At 44.7% G+C, this 23,010-nt stretch overlaps 1 protein-coding gene across 1 annotated transcript; it reads right to left on the bottom strand.

Moving 5' to 3' along the window:
• Positions 1-17,290: 17,290 nt before the first annotated feature.
• LOC116376551 (circadian-associated transcriptional repressor) lies at positions 17,291-22,698 on the bottom strand. Its single transcript, XM_031837771.1, has 6 exons — positions 22,509-22,698; positions 19,398-19,750; positions 19,237-19,312; positions 18,956-19,034; positions 18,388-18,568; positions 17,291-18,305 (listed from the first exon to the last, which is right to left on the bottom strand). Exons 2-6 carry the CDS (start codon positions 19,746-19,748, stop codon positions 17,850-17,852), a joined length of 1,143 nt encoding a protein of 380 aa, XP_031693631.1. The 5' UTR covers positions 19,749-19,750; positions 22,509-22,698; the 3' UTR covers positions 17,291-17,849.
• Positions 22,699-23,010: the final 312 nt, after the last annotated feature.

Raw genomic sequence — 23,010 nt, forward strand, 5'->3', positions numbered from 1 at the left:
ATATACCAACTCACTCTAACCCAATAGACCAACTCACTCTAACCCAATATACCAACACACTCTAACCCAATATACCAACTCACTCTAACCCAATATACCAACTCACTCTAACCCAACATACCAACACTCTAACCCAACATACCAACACTCTAACCCAACATACCAACACACTCTAAACCCAATATACCAACTCACTCTAACCCAACATACAACACACACTCTAACCCAACATAACAACTCACATCTAACCCAACATACCAACACTCTAACCCAACATACCAACAGACTCTAACCCAACATACCAACACACTCTAACCCAACATACCAACCACACTCTCATCCAACATACCAACACACACTAACCCAACATAGCAATACACTCTAACCCATCATACCAACACACTCATCCAACATACCAACACACTCTAAACCAACATACCAACACACTCTCATCCAACATACCAACACACTCTAACCCAACATACCAACACTCTAAACCAGCATACCAACACACTCTGACCCAACATACCAACACACTCTAACCCCAACATACTCTAACCCAGCATACCAACACACTCTAACCCAACATACCAACACACTAACCCAACACACTCTAACCCAGCATACCAACACACTCTAACCCAACATACCAACACACTCTAACCCAGCTACCAACACAATCTAACCCAACATACCAACACACTCTAACCCAACATACCAACACACTCTAACCCAACATACCAACACTCTAAACCAGCATACCCAACACACACTAACCCGACATACCAACACACGCTACCCGGCATACCAACACACGCTAACCCGGCATACCAACACACGCTAACCCGGCATACCAACACTCTAACCTAACACACCAACATACACTAACCCAACATACCAACATTCTAACCCAATATACCAACACACTCTAACCCAATATACCAACTCACTCTAACCCAATATACCAACTCACTCTAACCCAATATACCAACTCACTCTAACCAATTATACCAACTCACTCTAACCCAATATACCAACACTCTAACCCAACATACCAACACTCTAACCCAACATACCAACACTCTAACCCAACATACCAACACACTCTAACCCAACATACCAACTCACTCTAACCCAATATACCAACTCACTCTAACCCAATATACCAACACACTCTAACCCAATTATACCAACACACTCTAACCCAATATACCAACACACTCTAACCCAACATACCAACACACTCTAACCCAATATACCAACACACTCTAACCCAATATACCAACTCACTCTAACCCAATATACAACTCACTCTAACCCAACATACCAACACACTCTAACCCAACATAACAACTCACTCTAAACCCAACATACCAACACTCTAACCCAACATACCACATACTCTAACCCAACATACCAACACCTCTAACCCAACATACCAACACACTCTCATCCAACATACCAACACACACTAACCCAACATAGCAATACACTCTAACCCATCATACCAACACACTCATCCAACATACCAACACACTCTAAACCAGCATACCAACACACTCTAACCCAACATACCAACACACTCTCATCCAACATACCAACACACTCTAACCCAACATACCAACACTCTAAACCAACATACCAACACACTCTAACCCAACATACCAACACACTCTAACCCAACATACTCTAACCCAGCATACCAACACACTCTTACCCAACACACTCTAACCCAACATACCAACACACTAACCCAACACACTCTAAACCCAGCATACCAACACACTCTAACCCAGCATACCAACACACTCTAACCCAGCATACCAACACAATCTAACCCAACATACCACATACCAACGACACTCTAACCCAACATACCAACACGACTCTAACCAACATACCAACACACTCTAACCCAACATACCAACACTCTAAACCAGCATACCAACACACACTAACCCGACATACCAACACACGCTAACCCGGCATACCAACACACGCTAACCCGGCATACCAACACACGCTAACCCGGCCATACCAACACTCTAACCTAACACACCAACATACACTAACCAACATACCAACACTCTAACCTAACACAACCAACATACACTAACCCAACATACCAACATTCTAACCCAATATACCAACACACTCTAACCCAATATACCAACTCACTCTAACCCAATATACCAACTCACTCTAACCCAATATACCAACTCACTCTAACCCAATATACCAACACTCTAACCCAACATACCAACACTCTAACCCAACATACCAACACACTCTAACCCAACATACCAACTCACTCTAACCCAATATACCAACACACTCTAACCCAATATACCAACACACTCTAACCCAATATACCAACACACTCTAACCCAACATACCAATACACTCTCATCCAACATACCAACACACTCTAACCCAACATAGCAATACACTCTAACCCATCATACCAACACACTCATCCAACATACCAACACACTCTAAACCAGCATACCAACACACTCTAAACCAACATACCAACACTCTAACCCAATATACCAACACACTCTAACCCAACATACCAACACTCTAACCCAATATACCAACTCACTCTAACCCAATATACCAACTCACTCTAACCCAACACACCAACATACACTAGCCCAACATACCAACACACTCTAACCCAATATACCAACTCACTCTAACCTAACACACCAACATACACTAACCCAACATACCAACACTCTAACCTAACACACCAACATACACTAACCCAACATACCAACACTCTAACCCAATATACCAACTCACTCTAACCCAACACACCAACATACACTAACCCAACATACCAACACTCTAACCCAATATACCAACTCACTCTAACCCAATATACCAACACTCTAACCCAACATACCAACACTCTAACCCAACATACCAACACTCTAACCCAACATACCAACACTCTAACCCAACATACCAACATACACTAACCCAACATACCAACTCACTCTAACCCAACATACCAACTCACTCTAACCCAACATACCAACTCACTCTAACCCAACATACCAACACACTCTAACCCAACATAACAACTCACTCTAACCCAACATACCAACACACTCTAACCCAACATACCAACACACTCTCATCAAACATACCAACACACTCTAACCCAACATAGCAATACACTCTAACCCATCATACCAACACACTCATCCAACATACCAACACACTCTAACCCAACATACCAACACACTCTCATCCAACATACCAACACACTCTCATCCAACATACCAACACACTCTAACCCAACATACCAACACTCTAAACCAGCATACCAACACACTCTAACCCAACATACCAACACACTCTCATCCAACATACCAACACACTCTAACCCAACATACCAACACTCTAACCCAACATACCAAGACACTAACCCAACACACTCTAACCCAACATACCAACACTCTAACCCAACACACTCTAACCCAACATACCAACACACTCTAACCCAACATACTAACTCACTCTAACCCAACATACCAACTCACTCTAACCCAATATACCAACACACTCTAACCCAACATACCAACACACTCTAACCCAACATACCAACACACTCTAACCCAGCATACCAACACAATCTAACCCAGCATACCAACACAATCTAACCCAACATACCAACACACTCTAACCCAACATACCAACACACTCTAACCCAACATACCAACACACTCTAACCCAATATACCAACTCACTCTAACCCAATATACCAACACACTCTAACCCAATATACCAACTCACTCTAACCCAATATACCAACTCACTCTAACCCAATATACCAACTCACTCTAACCCAACATACCAACACTCTAACCCAATATACCAACACACTCTAACCCAATATACCAACTCACTCTAACCCAATATACCAACTCACTCTAACCCAATATACCAACACACTCTAACCCAATATACCAACTCACTCTAACCCAATATACCAACTCACTCTAACCCAATATACCAACACACTCTAACCCAATATACCAACTCACTCTAACCCAATATACCAACTCACTCTAACCCAACATACCAACACTCTAACCCAACATACCAACACTCTAACCCAACATACCAACACACTCTAACCCAATATACCAACTCACTCTAACCCAACATACCAACACACTCTAACCCAACATAACAACTCACTCTAACCCAACATACCAACACTCTAACCCAACATACCAACATACTCTAACCCAACATACCAACACACTCTAACCCAACATACCAACACACTCTCATCCAACATACCAACACACACTAACCCAACATAGCAATACACTCTAACCCATCATACCAACACACTCATCCAACATACCAACACACTCTAAACCAGCATACCAACACACTCTAACCCAACATACCAACACACTCTCATCCAACATACCAACACACTCTAACCCAACATACCAACACTCTAAACCAGCATACCAACACACTCTGACCCAACATACCAACACACTCTAACCCAACATACTCTAACCCAGCATACCAACACACTCTAACCCAACATACCAACACACTAACCCAACACACTCTAACCCAGCATACCAACACACTCTAACCCAACATACCAACACACTCTAACCCAGCATACCAACACAATCTAACCCAACATACCAACACACTCTAACCCAACATACCAACACACTCTAACCCAACATACCAACACTCTAAACCAGCATACCAACACACACTAACCCGACATACCAACACACGCTAACCCGGCATACCAACACACGCTAACCCGGCATACCAACACACGCTAACCCGGCATACCAACACTCTAACCTAACACACCAACATACACTAACCCAACATACCAACACTCTAACCTAACACACCAACATACACTAACCCAACATACCAACATTCTAACCCAATATACCAACACACTCTAACCCAATATACCAACTCACTCTAACCCAATATACCAACTCACTCTAACCCAATATACCAACTCACTCTAACCCAATATACCAACTCACTCTAACCCAATATACCAACACTCTAACCCAACATACCAACACTCTAACCCAACATACCAACACTCTAACCCAACATACCAACACACTCTAACCCAACATACCAACTCACTCTAACCCAATATACCAACTCACTCTAACCCAATATACCAACACACTCTAACCCAATATACCAACACACTCTAACCCAATATACCAACACACTCTAACCCAACATACCAACACACTCTAACCCAATATACCAACTCACTCTAACCCAATATACCAACTCACTCTAACCCAACATACCAACACTCTAACCCAACATACCAACACTCTAACCCAACATACCAACACACTCTAACCCAATATACCAACTCACTCTAACCCAACATACCAACACACTCTAACCCAACATAACAACTCACTCTAACCCAACATACCAACACTCTAACCCAACATACCAACATACTCTAACCCAACATACCAACACACTCTAACCCAACATACCAACACACTCTCATCCAACATACCAACACACACTAACCCAACATAGCAATACACTCTAACCCATCATACCAACACACTCATCCAACATACCAACACACTCTAAACCAGCATACCAACACACTCTAACCCAACATACCAACACACTCTCATCCAACATACCAACACACTCTAACCCAACATACCAACACTCTAAACCAGCATACCAACACACTCTAACCCAACATACCAACACACTCTAACCCAACATACTCTAACCCAGCATACCAACACACTCTTACCCAACACACTCTAACCCAACATACCAACACACTAACCCAACACACTCTAACCCAGCATACCAACACACTCTAACCCAGCATACCAACACACTCTAACCCAGCATACCAACACAATCTAACCCAACATACCAACACACTCTAACCCAACATACCAACACACTCTAACCCAACATACCAACACACTCTAACCCAACATACCAACACACTCTAACCCAACATACCAACACACTCTAACCCAACATACCAACACTCTAAACCAGCATACCAACACACACTAACCCGACATACCAACACACGCTAACCCGGCATACCAACACACGCTAACCCGGCATACCAACACACGCTAACCCGGCATACCAACACTCTAACCTAACACACCAACATACACTAACCCAACATACCAACACTCTAACCTAACACACCAACATACACTAACCCAACATACCAACATTCTAACCCAATATACCAACACACTCTAACCCAATATACCAACTCACTCTAACCCAATATACCAACTCACTCTAACCCAATATACCAACTCACTCTAACCCAATATACCAACACTCTAACCCAACATACCAACACTCTAACCCAACATACCAACACACTCTAACCCAACATACCAACTCACTCTAACCCAATATACCAACACACTCTAACCCAATATACCAACACACTCTAACCCAATATACCAACACACTCTAACCCAACATACCAATACACTCTCATCCAACATACCAACACACTCTAACCCAACATAGCAATACACTCTAACCCATCATACCAACACACTCATCCAACATACCAACACACTCTAACCCAACATACCAACACACTCTAACCCAACATACCAACACTCTAATCCAACATACCAACACACTCTCATCCAACATACCAACACACTCTAACCCAATATACCAACACACTCTAACCCAACATACCAACTCACTCTAACCCAATATACCAACACTCTAACCCGACATACCAACACACGCTAATCCGGCATACCAACACACTCTAACCCAACATACCAACACACTCTAACCCAACATACCAACACTCTAATCCAACATACCAACACACTCTAACCCAACATACCAACACTTTAATCCAACATACCAACACACTCTAACCCAACATACCAACACACTCTAACCCAACATACCAACACTCTAAACCAGCATACCAACACACTCTAACCCAACATACCAACACACGCTAACCCGGCATACCAACACACGCTAACCCGGCATACCAACACACTCTAACCCAACATACCAAACCTCTAACCCAACATACCAACACACTCTAACCCAACATACCAACACTCTAATCCAACATACCAACACACTCTAACCCAACATACCAAAACACTCTCATCCAACATACCAACACACTCTAACCCAACATAGCAATACACTCTAACCCATCATACCAACACACTCATCCAACATACCAACACACGCTAATCCGGCATACCAACACACTCTAACCCAACATACCAACACACTCTAACCCAACATACCAACACACTCTAACCCAACATACCAACACTCTAATCCAACATACCAACACACTCTAACCCAACATACCAACACACTCTAACCCAACATACCAACACACTCTAACCCAACATACCAACACTCTAATCCAACATACCAACACACTCTCATCCAACATACCAACACACTCTAACCTGACATACCAACACACGCTAACCCGGCATACCAACACACGCTAACCCGGCATACCAACACACTCTAACCCAACATACCAACACACTCTAACCCAACATACCAACACTCTAATCCAACATACCAACACACTCTAACCCAACATACCAACACACTCTAACCCAACATACCAACACTCTAATCCAACATACCAACACACTCTCATCCAACATACCAACACACTCTAACCCGACATACCAACACACTCTAACCCGACATACCAACACACGCTAATCCGGCATACCAACACACTCTAACCCAACATACCAACACACTCTAACCCAGCATACCAACACAATCTAACCCAACATACCAACACACTCTAACCCAACATACCAACACACTCTAACCCAACACACTCTAACCCAGCATACCAACACACTCTAACCCAACACACTCTAACCCAGCATACCAACTCACTCCAACCCAATATACCAACTCACTCTAACCCAATATACCAACACACTCTAACCCAACATACCAACACACTCTAACCCAACATACCAACACACTCTAACCCAACATACCAACACACTCTAACCCAACATACCAACACACTCTAAGCCAACATACCAACACACTCTAACCCAACATACCAACACTCTAACCCAACATACCAAGACACTCTAACCCAACATACCAAGACACTCTAACCCAACATACCAAGACACTCTAACCCAACATACCAACACACTAACCCAACATACCAACACTCTAACCCAACATACCAAGACACTAACCCAACACACTCTAACCCAACATACCAACACTCTAACCCAACACACTCTAACCCAACATACCAACACACTCTAACCCAACATACCAACTCACTCTAACCCAACATACCAACTCACTCTAACCCAATATACCAACATTCTAACCCAACATACCAACACACTCTAACCCAACATACCAACACACTCTAACCCAACATACCAATACACTCTCATCCAACATACCAACACACTCTAACCCATCATACCAACACTCATCCAACATACCAACACACTCTAAACCAGCATACCAACACACTCTAACCCAACATACCAACACACTCTCATCCAACATACCAACACTCTAACCTAACACACCAACATACACTAACCCAACATACCAACACTCTAACCTAACACACCAACATACACTAACCCAACATACCAACATTCTAACCCAATATACCAACTCACTCTAACCCAATATACCAACACTCTAACCCAATATACCAACACACTCTAACCCAATATACCAACACACTCTAACCCAATATACCAACACACTCTAACCCAACATACCAACACACTCTAACCCAATATACCAACACACTCTAACCCAATATACCAACTCACTCTAACCCAATATACCAACTCACTCTAACCCAATATACCAACTCACTCTAACCCAGCATATGAACACTCTAACCTAACACACCAACATACACTAACCCAACATACCAACACACTCTAACCCAATATACCAACACACTCTAACCCAATATACCAACACACTCTAACCCAATATACCAACTCACTCTAACCCAATATACCAACTCACTCTAACCCAATATACCAACTCACTCTAACCCAATATACCAACTCACTCTAACCCAACATACCAACACTCTAACCCAACATACCAACACACTCTAACCCAACATACCAACACACTCTAACCCAATATACCAACACACTCTAACCCAATATACCAACACACTCTAACCCAACATACCAACTCACTCTAACCCAATATACCAACACTCTAACCCGACATACCAACACACGCTAATCCGGCATACCAACACACTCTAACCCAACATACCAACACACTCTAACCCAACATACCAACACTCTAATCCAACATACCAACACACTCTAACCCAACATACCAACACACTCTAACCCAACATACCAACACTCTAAACCAGCATACCAACACACTCTAACCCAACATACCAACACACGCTAACCCGGCATACCAACACACGCTAACCCGGCATACCAACACACTCTAACCCAACATACCAAACCTCTAACCCAACATACCAACACTCTAATCCAACATACCAACACACTCTAACCCAACATACCAAAACACTCTCATCCAACATACCAACACACTCTAACCCAACATAGCAATACACTCTAACCCATCATACCAACACACTCATCCAACATACCAACACACGCTAATCCGGCATACCAACACACTCTAACCCAACATACCAACACACTCTAACCCAACATACCAACACACTCTAACCCAACATACCAACACTCTAATCCAACATACCAACACACTCTAACCCAACATACCAACACACTCTAACCCAACATACCAACACACTCTAACCCAACATACCAACACTCTAATCCAACATACCAACACACTCTCATCCAACATACCAACACACTCTAACCCGACATACCAACACACGCTAATCCGGCATACCAACACACGCTAATCCGGCATACCAACACACGCTAATCCGGCATACCAACACACTCTAACCCAACATACCAACACTCTAATCCAACATACCAACACACTCTAACCCAACATACCAACACACTCTAACCCAACATACCAACACTCTAATCCAACATACCAACACACTCTCATCCAACATACCAACACACTCTAACCCGACATACCAACACACGCTAATCCGGCATACCAACACACTCTAACCCAACATACCAACACACTCTAACCCAACATACCAACACTCTAATCCAACATACCAACACACTCTAATCCAACATACCAACACACTCTAACCCAACATACTAACACACTCTAACCCAACATACCAACACTATAAACCAGCATACCAACACACTCTAACCCGACATACCAACACACGCTAACCCGGCATACCAACACACGTTAACCCGGCATACCAACACACTCTAACCCAACATACCAACACAATCTAACCCAACATACCAACACACTCTAACCCAACATACCAACACAATCTAACCCAACATACCAACACAATCTAACCCAACATACCAACACACTCTAACCCAACATACCAACACACTCTAACCCAACATACCAACACACTCTAACCCAACATACCAACACACTCTAACCCAACATACCAACACACTCTAACCCAACATACCAACACACTCTAACCCAACATACCAACACACTCTAACCCAACATACCAACACACTCTAACCCAACATACCAACACACTCTAACCCAACATACCAACACACTCTAACCCAACATACCAACACACTCTAACCCAACATACCAACACACTCTAACGACACTAACCCAACATACCAACACACGCTAACCCAACATACCAACACTCAAACCAGCATACCAACACACTCTAACCCAACATACCAACACACGCTAACCCGGCATACCAACACACGCTAACCCAACATACCAAACCTCTAACCCAACATACCAACACACTCTAACCCAACATACCAACACTCTAACCCAACATACCAACACACTCTAACCCAACATACCAACACACTCTAACCCAACATACCAACACACTCTAACCCAACATACCAACACACTCTAACCCAACATACTCTAACCCAGCATACCAACACACTCTAACCCAGCATACCAACACACTCTAACCCAACACACTCTAACCCAGCATACCAACACAATCTAACCCAACATACCAACACACTCTAACCCAACATACCAACACACTCTAACCCAACATACCAACACACTCTAACCCAACATACCAAGACACTCTAACCCAACATACCAACACTCTAACCCAACATACCAACACTCTAACCCAACATACCAAGACACTCTAACCCAACACACTCTAACCCAACATACCAAGACACTAACCCAACACACTCTAACCCAACATACCAACACACTAACCCAACACACTCTAACCCAACATACCAACACACTCTAACCCAACATACCAACACACTAACCCAACACACTCTAACCCAACATACCAACACACTAACCCAACACACTCTAACCCAACATACCAACACCCATACAAACACACATAACAGAGAACTAAAGAAATTCATCTTCAAAAGTGTCTTTTATTTTTGTATCATCAATGTAAAAAGTACTCCGAAGAGTAACACAGAGTGACAGCAGAGTAAGAGTGAGAAACAGAGAAATAGTGAGAGAAAGTAAGAGGGGGAGAAAGGGATGAACAGATGAGAGAGAGAGAAAGGGAGGAGAGCAAAAGTAGTAGAATGTGGCAGAGAGGGAGGGAGGAGGATAGAGGGGGAGGAGGATAGAGAGGGGGAGGATAGAGGGGGAGGAGGATAGAGGGGGAGGATGGAGGGAGAAGGATAGAGGGGGAGGAGGGAGGAATAGAGAAAGGGGAGGAGGATAGAGAGGGGGAGGATAGAGGGGGAGGAGGATAGAGGGGGAGGATGGAGGGAGAAGGATAGAGGGGGAGGAGGGAGGAATAGAGAAAGGGGAGGATGGAGGGAGAAGGATAGAGGGGGAGGAGGGAGGGAGAAGGATAGAGAGGGGGAGGGAGAAGGATAGAGAGGGGGAGGAGGGAGGGAGAAGGATAGAGAGGGGGAGGAGGGAGGGAGAAGGATAGAGAGGGGGAGGAGGGAGGGAGAAGGATAGAGAGGGGGAGGAGGGAGGGAGAAGGATAGAGAGGGGAGGAGGGAGAAGGATAGAGGGAGAGGGAGAAGGATAGAGGGAGAGGGAGAAGGATAGAGGGGAAGGAGGGAGGAATAGAGAGGGGAGGATGGAGGGAGAAGGATAGAGAGAGAAGGATAGAGGGAGGAGGGAGTAGTAGAGAGGGAGGGCGGAGGATAGAGAGGGGGAGGATGGAGGGAGAAGGATAGAGAGGGAGGGAGTAGTAGAGAGAGGGAGGGCGGAGGATAGAGAGGGGGAGGATGGAGGGAGAAGGATAGAGGGGGAGGAGGGAGGAATAGAGAAAGGGGAGGATGGAGGGAGAAGGATAGAGGGGGAGGAGGGAGGGAGAAGGATAGAGAGGGGGAGGGAGAAGGATAGAGAGGGGGAGGAGGGAGGGAGAAGGATAGAGAGGGGGAGGAGGGAGGGAGAAGGATAGAGAGGGGGAGGAGGGAGGGAGAAGGATAGAGGGGGAGGGAGAAGGATAGAGGGGGAGGGAGAAGGATAGAGGGGGAGGGAGAAGGATAGAGGGGAAGGAGGGAGGAATAGAGAGGGGAGGATGGAGAAAGATAGAGAGAGAAGGATAGAGAGGGAGGAGGGAGTAGTAGAGAGAGGGAGGGCGGAGGATAGAGAGGGGGAGGATGGAGGGAGAAGGATAGAGAGGGGGAGGGAGAAGGATGGGAAGGGGGAGGAGGGAGGGAGAAGGATAGAGGAGTAGAAGGGAGGGAGAAGGATAGAGGGGTAGAAGGGAGGGAGAGGGGTAGAAGGGAGGGAGAGGGGTAGAAGGGAGGGAGAAGGATAGAGGGGAGGGAGAAGGATAGAGGAGTAGAAGGGAGGGAGAAGGATAGAGTAGAAGGGAGGGAGAAGGATAGAGGGGGAGGAGGGAGGAGTAGAGGGGGTGAGTACAGCATCTACTAAGATATAAAAAGGCAGTTGAAATAAACAAGACATATTATTTCTGACCAATCAGCGGTGGTCTCTGCAGTAGAAAACATACATGGAAAAGATCACAAAAATCTGTGCAATCAGTTTCTCTGTCACAAAACAGCTGTATAAAAAACACAAGTAGGTAGAAGTGGCCCTTAACCACAGGCCCGGGGTCAGGTGTGTTTTCAAACCCTAATGATAAACGTTGGGGGTAGGAAAAATCTGATCATAGACCTGTGGTTAAGAGCAACTTATACCTCAAGCATAAAAACATCCCCCAGCCCCAAGTAAAGACAGTAGGTAGGTAACATGGAGGCTACCAGTGATTGTGTGTTCAGTTGTGGCTCTCCTTGGAGAAAGCTATAGGGAGTATGGATGCAACCATATGAACTTGTTTTAGCAGTGCTTTACTGGAAGCTCTGCATATAAACAGTTGATTAAGTATAAGTAAACTCTTTGTAAACCCTGTATCATGTATTTCCTCTGGAGCTCAGTTGGTAGAGCATGGTGCTTGCAATGCCAGGACAGTGGGTTTGATTCCAGGGACCACCCATATGTAAAAATGTATGCACACATGACTGTAAGTCGCTTGGGATAAAAAGCGTCTGCTGAATGGCATTTGTTTCATTAGTAAATACATGTGTATTAATGATTTGTTATGATGAATATTTCAAATCATGTTTTAGTCCTGTTATGTATAGCAGCTTACGATGATGGTGCAAAATACATATTCATACTGTCTCCCTTTTAGCTCTGATCCTCACGTTTTTCAAGTTTGACGAGCGCCAAGAAGCACACAGGAGATAGCAAGCGCTGATCATATCCTCCAGTCAGACCTACATAATCAACTATAAAATACACCCAGGAGAAGAGGAAACTGTCAATCTAAAAACGGAAATAAATTAGCCACTGTCGTTAGTTCATAGAAGACTACGATGTATATGTATAGAATACTATTGTGTTGTACACATGACCACTGTACAGCTTGGAGTAGAGGTTGCCTTGCTGTTGTGGGATCTGTAGGTAGCTAGTTTTGCCCAACAGACCCCTGGAAGCCAGATAAGAGATTGAAGGCAGGAATTAGGCGTTGTGTACTGTGTTATTCGACTGATTGTGCACTGTGCTATTAAGAAAGACAAGCAAATTATCAAAATGCAGTAGAAAATGCTTTGAAAGAATAAAATGCTTTGTTTTTTTGTACACATCCTATTTGGTAAAGGCACAATAGTCCAATCATCCCCCCCCAAAATGTGTCCCATCATAACAGTAAAAACCCCAAACAAACCGCTGTACAGCAACTTTCCCAAGAGCATCAGTCAACCAATCGGTCAACCAATTGTAAGTTCAATGAGCGAGAAACACAGCTGCCAATGAATAAATAAAGGTAATAAATAAATGCAGCGTTGTCAAGTCAACATGTGAATAAATAAACAGGATTTCTGTCTGTCTCTGTCTGTCTGTGAGTGGACTCTTCTCTCAGGGTGGTCTTTAGAGTCTCCCACTGAGCCATTTAAAGGATTAAGTTGTCCCTAGAAGCTGATCTAAGGTCTGTTTGGTATTCTATCCCCTACCGGTTAGGCCACTGAGATGTGATTTACTGTTTAACGGATAACCCGCTTCATATTTCTCCACACAGAATAAAACCCAGTTGTGGTTCATTCGTTTCACAGTCATAATCGATCTTCACCCAAAACACCTTGCATCCGTCTTCACAAACAGATTGTGTCATGTTGATGGATTGACATTGAATAGATTCTAAACTTCTTTAGACTTCAGTAGAGGTCCCTGCCACGTCCTCTTAGATGTTATTCAGCTCTAGAGGTCATTCAGTAGTCTTAATGATTATTCCTCACTTCTATCCGTAATGCCTCGGTCTATTGAACTGTCTGTCTGCTGTTATTCACTGGAAGCATCATCTCTGAGGAGATTCCAGGAATATCATTCCAGGAATATAACTATCCTTAATCCCCAAATCTTATTCCACCTGTCCTTCTAACCATCCTCTCCTCGTCACCTCTCACCTCCTTGCCTCCAACCACCTGAATCCCAAATATTCCTAAGCCAACAGCGTTTCGATTAAGTTTGCATAGTAGCATTTACCTTTTAAGTGGAGTAAGAGAGTATACCATTCGGTCAATCAGAAATCCAATATTCTATAAACAAGCGATGGGCTTTAAGAGGTGCTTCCCAACCTTCCAATCTACAACCACTATTTGTGCCAAAAAATCTGATTGTTATGGAACTGTGATGATGATTCACAAGGACACATTCTGTCCTCATGTAGTAATAACGGTAGTCTCTCATCTCATTTTCATTCATGGTCCTAATTGCGTTTAGGTAGTTGCAAAAGATCCATCATTAAGGAAACTCATCAGCACCTAAACCCATGGCTGCAGTCCAAATTCAAATTAGAGAGTGATGATCGGAGGCAACATCCTTAGTGGAAATATTGAAGTTGAGCTTAAAAACAACCAACCCACAGCTATTCATGTATCTAGCAAGCTACAGTTCTCCATAGCTGGCTAGCTAGTTTTATAGTTTGGTCATTTATTGCAATACATTTCAGAATTCCCCAAAATGTTTATGAAGCTAGCTAGGTTTTATAGGCTCCTCACTACGAGACTAAGCCAATTTGGCAACGCTAAAATCAATGTCATATATACAGTGGGGCAAAAAATAATTTTGTCAGCCACCAATTGTGCAAGTTCTCCCACTTAAAAAGACGAGAGGCCTGTAATTTTCATCATAGGTACACTTCAACTATGACAGACAAAATGAGAAAAAAAATCCAGAAAATCACATTGTAGGATTTTTTATGAATTTATTTGCAAATTATGGTGTAAAATAAGTGTTTGGTCAATAACAAAAGTTTCTCAATACTTTGTTATATACCCTTTGTTGGCAATGACAGAGGTCAAACGTCTTCACAAGGTTTTCACACACTGTTGCTGGTATTTTGGCCCATTCCTCCATGCAGATTTCCTCTAGAGCAGTGATGTTTTGGGGCTGTTGCTGGGCAACACAGACTTTCAACTCCCTCCAAAGATTTTCTATGGGGTTGAGATCTGGAGACTGGCTAGGCCACTCCAGGACCTTGAAATGCTTCTTACGAAGCCACTCCTTCGTTGCCCGGGCGGTGTGTTTGGGATCATTGTCATGCTGAAAGACCCAGCCACGTTTCATCTTCAATGCCCTTGCTGATGGAAAGAGGTTTTCACTCAATCTCACGATACATGGCCCCATTAATTCTTTCCTTTACACGGATCAGTCGTCCTGGTCCCTTTGCAGAAAAACAGCCCCAAAGCATGATGTTTCCACCCCCATGCTTCACAGTAGGTATGGTGTTCTTTGGATGCAACTCAGCATTCTTTGTCCTCCATACACGATGAGTTGAGTTTTTACCAAAAAGTTATATTTTGGTTTCATCTGACCATATGACATTCTCCCAATCTTCTTCTGGATCATCCAAATGCTCTCTAGCAAACTTCAGACGGGCCTGGACATGTACTGGCTTAAGCAGGGGGACACATCTGTCACTGCAGGATTTGAGTCCCTGGCGGCGTAGTGTGTTACTGATAGTAGGCTTTGTTACTTTGGTCCCAGCTCTCTGTAGGTCCTTCACTAGGTCCCCCCCATGTGGTTCTGGGATTTTTGCACACCGTTCTTGTGATCATTTTGACCCCACGGGGTGAGGTCTTGCGTGGAGCCCCAGATCGAGGGAGATTATCAGTGGTCTTGTAAGTCTTCCATTTCCTAAGAATTGCTCCCACAATTGATTTCTTCAAACCAAGCTGCTTACCTATTGCAGATTCAGTCTTCCCAGCCTGGTGCAGGTCTACAATTTTGTTTCTGGTGTCCTTTGACAGCTCTTTGGTCTTGGCCATAGTGGAGTTTGGAGTGTGACTGTTTGAGGTTGTGGACAGGTGTCTTTTATACTGATAACAAGTTCAAACAGGTGCCATTAATACAGGTAACGAGTGGAGGACAGAGGAGCCTCTTAATTAAAGAAGAAGTTACAGGTCTGGGAGAGCCAGAAATCTTGCTTGTTTGTAGGTGACCAAATACTTATTTTCCACCATAATTTGCAAATAAATTCATTATAAATCCTACAATGTGATTTTCTGTATTTTTTTTCTCATTTTGTCTGTCATAGTTGAAGTGTACCTATGATGAAAATTACAGGCCTCTCATCTTTTTAAGTGGGAGAACTTGCACAATTGGTGGCTGAATAAATACTTTTTTGCCCCAGAATTATCATTTTGTCTGACAGGCCGAAAATGCAGCCGTGGTGAGTGACGTGACATTCGCGGCCACCAGAGTATGATACATGACTACAATTTGCATTGAATTGTGGGTTATATAAACCCCACAAGTGACCAAAGTTCTTCACTCGCTTCCTCGAGCTAAATGGAGGGCCGAGGGGGCAACGTTAGTGAATTGGACCTCCACTTAAGATGGCAATCAAACTGCATCCGGTTTCAAAGTGGATTCCTCCGAGGGAGAGTGGCTAGTGCAAGGGCTGAGGGGCTAAACATAAAGTGTTTGGACTGCAGCCCATTTCTACCCCTCACTCTCCCTATCACAGCAGCTTTAGCATGTTGACGTAGTCACACTAGCCTGCTGGGCGGAGTGTGCTCAGTGCATCAGGTCTATAAAGGGGCGGGGTTAACCCTGTTTCTTACACCCCACCCTTTTCAAAGGCTTTGCCGTGATTGAATGAGCCTGGACCCGACACTGACAGGTCTTTACGGTCTTTTTCCCAGTCTTCCCGGCAACAGGCTGGCTTTGGCACCCGATTGGCTTTGGAGGTTGTTGAAGGGCGTGGTGGAAGAGATTACGCTGTCCTGCATGGCTGGACTGCCCCTGGTGGTGGGAGGTGGCATGACAGGCAGCAGCTGTTTCCCCTCCATTGCTTTCCAGGGAGAAAGGATGGGCACTACAAGGACCAAGGTGGGACCGGGCTCAGAACAGAGCCCCGCTTTGTTGGTCGATGATTCTCCCTCTTTGCTGTCCTCATCTTCCTTTCTCTCATTCTCTTGGTTGCTGGTGGGGTCCTGGGGGTGTGGGGGTACCCCTGAAGTTGCCGAGGGGACGTCTCCCACCTCCTTCCCCCTCTCCTCTCCTCCACTGGCGTTGAGCCTCTTAAAGAGTACAGGAGGAGGGGTGTCAGAGTCTGTGTCTGACCAACTCAGTCTGCGCTTCTGGAGAGAGACAGAGAGAATGTTGTCAGCCACAACTTATCAACATATTATTGTGCGCGCGTGAGTGTTTGTGTGTTCTCACCTTCACAGGGATGTGCGACTGGTCTCTGTGCCTGTGTGGGGGGGTGCTGCTGGGGCTGTCCCGGGGGGAGAGGTGAGGGGGGAAGAGGGTAGGGGCAGTAGGTGGGGCCAAGGGGGACACCTGTGGAAACCACATCTTCAGCATCGTCTCCACCTGGAGAAGAGTGTTCATATACTTTTCCCTATGGAGGTGGAGATAGAGGGAGGAGAGAATGGAAAGATGGAGAGAATGATCAGATAGAGATAGAGGGAGGAGAGAATGGAGAGATGGAGAGGATAGAGGGAGGAGAGAATAGAGGGAGGAGAGAATAGAGATGGAGAGAGAGATGATTATAAGGTTTAGAAAACAACCCTTCTAAGACTAGCATGGACATTAACATTCCTGTTCTCATCTACTAAACACAGATCCAGACTAAATCCACTTCTCTCTCTAAACATTCAAACTGGACTACTTATTATGAAAGCTTTCCTTTTCTGCTGTTGTGACAGAATGCTGAAACTGAGTAGTGCAGGGTTGAGTCCAGTATGCACATAAACAGGTGTGTGTGTGTGTGTGTGTGTGGCCTTACCCGATGCTGGGTCTCCGTAAGACCCCTACGATCCTCTGGATGCGGTCCATGGCTGCACTCTGCTGGAAACTACTCAGACCTGTCAATCAAATACACAATCCTCCAGTCAGCATTCACTGTAACACTGTCTGACACGCTACAGTCAACACACACACACACACACACACACCAATACGCCTACAGATGAAAACTACAGACACAGTAGCTGCAGAATAGATCCATACAGACTAGATCAATACAGGCTGCAGCATCACACACCAATGTAGGAGAATGGTGCTTACCACGGTCAAATCGTCCCCCCTTCAGTCCATTCAGCAGCTCCAGTAGAGGCCTTACAAACCCCTGCAGCTCAGCACACTGGGAGGGAGAGGGAGAGAGATGATTATTATTAATGGGGTACAGTACTGTGTCATCAATCCCTTCATCTCTCACTGACATTCACCTTCTGGGCAAAGAGCAGATCTCCCTCTGTCTTCTCTCTCTCTGTCTCGCTTGTTCTCTGTCTCTCAGCTGTGACCCTGGGGTGACCTCCATTAACCTCTGAACCCCGTGACTCCTCCTCCTCGCGGTCAGTGAAGCCGTCACACGCCCACTGGGACTCGGGACTCTCTGCCCCGGCACTCCCGTTGCCCCTGACCATGCCCCCAGTGCCGAGGATGACGGCGGGGGAGCGTTCAGACAGGAAGACGTCAGTGTCATCCTCCGCCTGCTCAGAGTGGTTGAACAGGTAGCTGTCACTGGAGCTCAGCGAATCAACAGAGGGCTGGGAGGAAGTGCTGCCCTGTGATTGCATCACTGTGTGATTGGAGAGAGAGGGGGGAAGGGGGAGAGGCGAGAGAGCAGGGGGGAGTGGGGTAAACAGAGAAAAGATTTAGAATAACTGCCAAGTAACAAAATGTGTCCTCTATGACAACAGCCAAATGACATTGTATATTCAACGGAGAGAAAGAAAAATCCAACCCATATTTATGTTTATTTATTTTCCCTTTTGTACTTTAACTATTTGCACATAATATGACATTTCAAATGTCTTATTATTTTTTAACTTTTGTTAGTAATGTTTACTTTTTTTTTTTTTTCCATTGTTCATTTCACTTTTGTCTTATCTATTTCACTTGTTTTGGCAATGTAAACATATGTTTCCCATGCCAATAAAGCCCTTAAATTGAAATTGAATTGAAAGAGGAAGAGCGACATTGCTGTGGAAATTGCTATAGGGGAGAATTTTTTTAAATCCTACAACCCAAAAATAATAACAGCAATTCAAAATGGTGGGTCTACCAGTGGCCTAGTTAAACATGATGTGGAGCGTGACTGGGGGTATGCAGTAGGCACACAATGGTGGGTCTACCAGTGGCCTAGTTAAACATGATGTGGAGCGTGACTGGGGGTATGCAGTAGGCACACAATGGTGGGTCTACCAGTGGCCTAGTTAAACATGATGTGGAGCGTGACTGGGGGTATGCAGTAGGCACACAATGGTGGGTCTACCAGTGGCCTAGTTAAACATGATGTGGAGCGTGACTGGGGGTATGCAGTAGGCACACAATGGTGGGTCTACCAGTGGCCTAGTTAAACATGATGTGGAGCGTGACTGGGGGTATGCAGTAGGCACACAATGGTGGGTCTACCAGTGGCCTAGTTAAACATGATGTGGAGCGTGACTGGGGGTATGCAGTAGGCACACAATGGTGGGTCTACCAGTGGCCTAGTTAAACATGATGTGGAGCGTGACTGGGGGTATGCAGTAGGCACACAATGGTGGGTCTACCAGTGGCCTAGTTAAACATGATGTGGAGCGTGACTGGGGGTATGCAGTAGGCACACAATGGTGGGTCTACCAGTGGCCTAGTTAAACATGATGTGGAGCGTGACTGGGGGTATGCAGTAGGCACACAATGGTGGGTCTACCAGTGGCCTAGTTAAACATGATGTGGAGCGTGACTGGGGGTATGCAGTAGGCACACAATGGTGGGTCTACCAGTGGCCTAGTTAAACATGATGTGGAGCGTGACTGGGGGTATGCAGTAGGCACACAATGGCAGTGCATGTCTGGCTCCCATTGAGGGCGAGGAGATGGGGAAAGAGAGAGTGAAACGCGAGGGGGAAGGGTGTGAGTAGAATAAGCAGTAGTAGAATCCAATACGGCAGGCTGGGTCTCTCTCTCTCTCCTCGGCCTCCAGGGTTCTCTCTCTCTCTCCATCTCCCTCACTCTGATTCACTCACTAGACCACCCCCCTCCTCTTTTCTGTCTGCCTCCCATCTCATCCTCTCTTTTCCTCCCCTCTAACCCCCTCCTCTGTAGACAGTACCCCCCCCCCCCCTCTCCCCCTCTCTATTCTGGGAGTCCCTGTTGGTTTGTGACCTCAGACTACATTAAGAGGGGTAACATGAGCACACCAGTATCTCCACATACACACAAGGTCTAATGCCCACCACCCAAAAATACACACTTTCGTATATACACCCTCCACGCACACAAATGTACACACACACAACATAACGTTTAACACACCCCACACACACACTGATAAAGTCTCGCCAAGCACATTCTGCTAGAGAGCAAACCCTCAGTGACAATAGTCCCTCTGCAATGTACACACACACAGACTTATTAATTCACTTCACTGTTTAATAATCTGTCATAGAAGTTGTGATTTTTATACGTGTACACGTGTAGTTGTGTATTTTATTCCTCTTGATTTTTAATAATATATTTTTAACTCTGCATTGTTGGGAAAGACTCGTAAGCATTTCACGGTAAAGTCTACGCATCATATTCGGCACATGTGACAAATACAATTTGTTTTGATTACACACACACTTATTAATTCACGTCACTGTTTAATAGTCTGACACAGAAGACCACTGTACACTTGGGTAATATAATTGTAACAATCCTAAAATCGATTATAACAGATTGATTATAACTATGGTGGCTCTTTCCTGGGACTTGTGCTTTCCCAATTACGCCTATCATTTGGATAGACTTTGTGGGAATGTAAAGATGAATGTCTGGATGCATGCCAATATTATGTAATACAAAGACGTAACATGGACCAATGGATCAACCCACTGCATCATATGAGCCAAAACTCATACACTCCTCAGCTTTCTTTCGGTGTGTGTGTGTGTGTTGGCCCGGCCCCGTGTAGGTATGTAGGCTGCAGGGGAATTTGACTGTGTCTCAGGTGGTGTGTGTGTTTGAGGAACGTGATCATGACAAACAAACATTACAACTGACACAAATGACACTCAGCACAATAATTATACTTATGACGAACACTCACAAATGTAATATATTATGTTAAAGTCTGACGTTGACAAAGGTCTAGCAATTATTCCATGCTTTTAGAATGAACGCTAGCCTACAGCTCTATAACACTGTATTACATCAACCATCAACGATGTAACAAATCAGGAGTAGCCTACACTAAACACAACGAACGTAATTAAGGAAACATTGTATCATGTCTCTGGTATAGCCCATCACAGTAAATTCCGTAAACCGCGCAGGAATGTAGCAATGTAACATTTTAAAGAGAACTCTCACCTGAAATATTGCAACAAAATAACAGCAGTAGAACAGGCCACAGTTGCCAGAAACGGCCTTGATAACGTCTATCTCTGTAACCCACTTGCCGATATTTGTCTCACACTCGTTGGAACATCAGGTCGGCAGTCTCTTTCCTCTCACGATCACCGGACTTTCATTGGTTTGCCTCTTTGCTAGTTCTTTCTATCTCCACGGTTTAAGAGCTTCAACATGTGCACGGATACACGTGCCCACATTTGTTCGTGCCCTATTGGTTGTTCGTCTGAAGTTACAAACTCCATTGGTGGATCCATGCAGCCAGTGAATTCTTTACTGCCTGCTGATTGGTAGGTCAGCGGGGCACTCAAAGCCCCGCCCATGCATGTGGGGCTCGTGGTTAGGGCTGAGTGGGTAGTCTACTCGTGCCTCAGTCTACTACGGCTGAGCGGTGTAAACACGAGCACGCCTTTTTAGGCCTGTAGAGTTATTGTAATGAATGCCTCGAACAAAAATGAGATAT

The sequence above is a fragment of the Oncorhynchus kisutch genome, linkage group LG2 (assembly GCF_002021735.2).
Source record: "Oncorhynchus kisutch isolate 150728-3 linkage group LG2, Okis_V2, whole genome shotgun sequence".
NCBI lineage: Eukaryota > Metazoa > Chordata > Actinopteri > Salmoniformes > Salmonidae > Oncorhynchus > Oncorhynchus kisutch.

Coding starts and splice junctions, on each gene's coding strand:
- LOC116376551 (XM_031837771.1), bottom strand. CDS start 19,748: ATGCAATCACAGGGCAGCACTTCCTCCCAGCCCTCTGTTGATTCGCTG. Junction 19,313..19,397: donor ATCTGCTCTTTGCCCAGAAG/GTGAATGTCAGT, acceptor TCTCCCTCCCAG/TGTGCTGAGCTGCAGGGGTT. Junction 19,035..19,236: donor GGGGGGACGATTTGACCGTG/GTAAGCACCATT, acceptor TTTGATTGACAG/GTCTGAGTAGTTTCCAGCAG.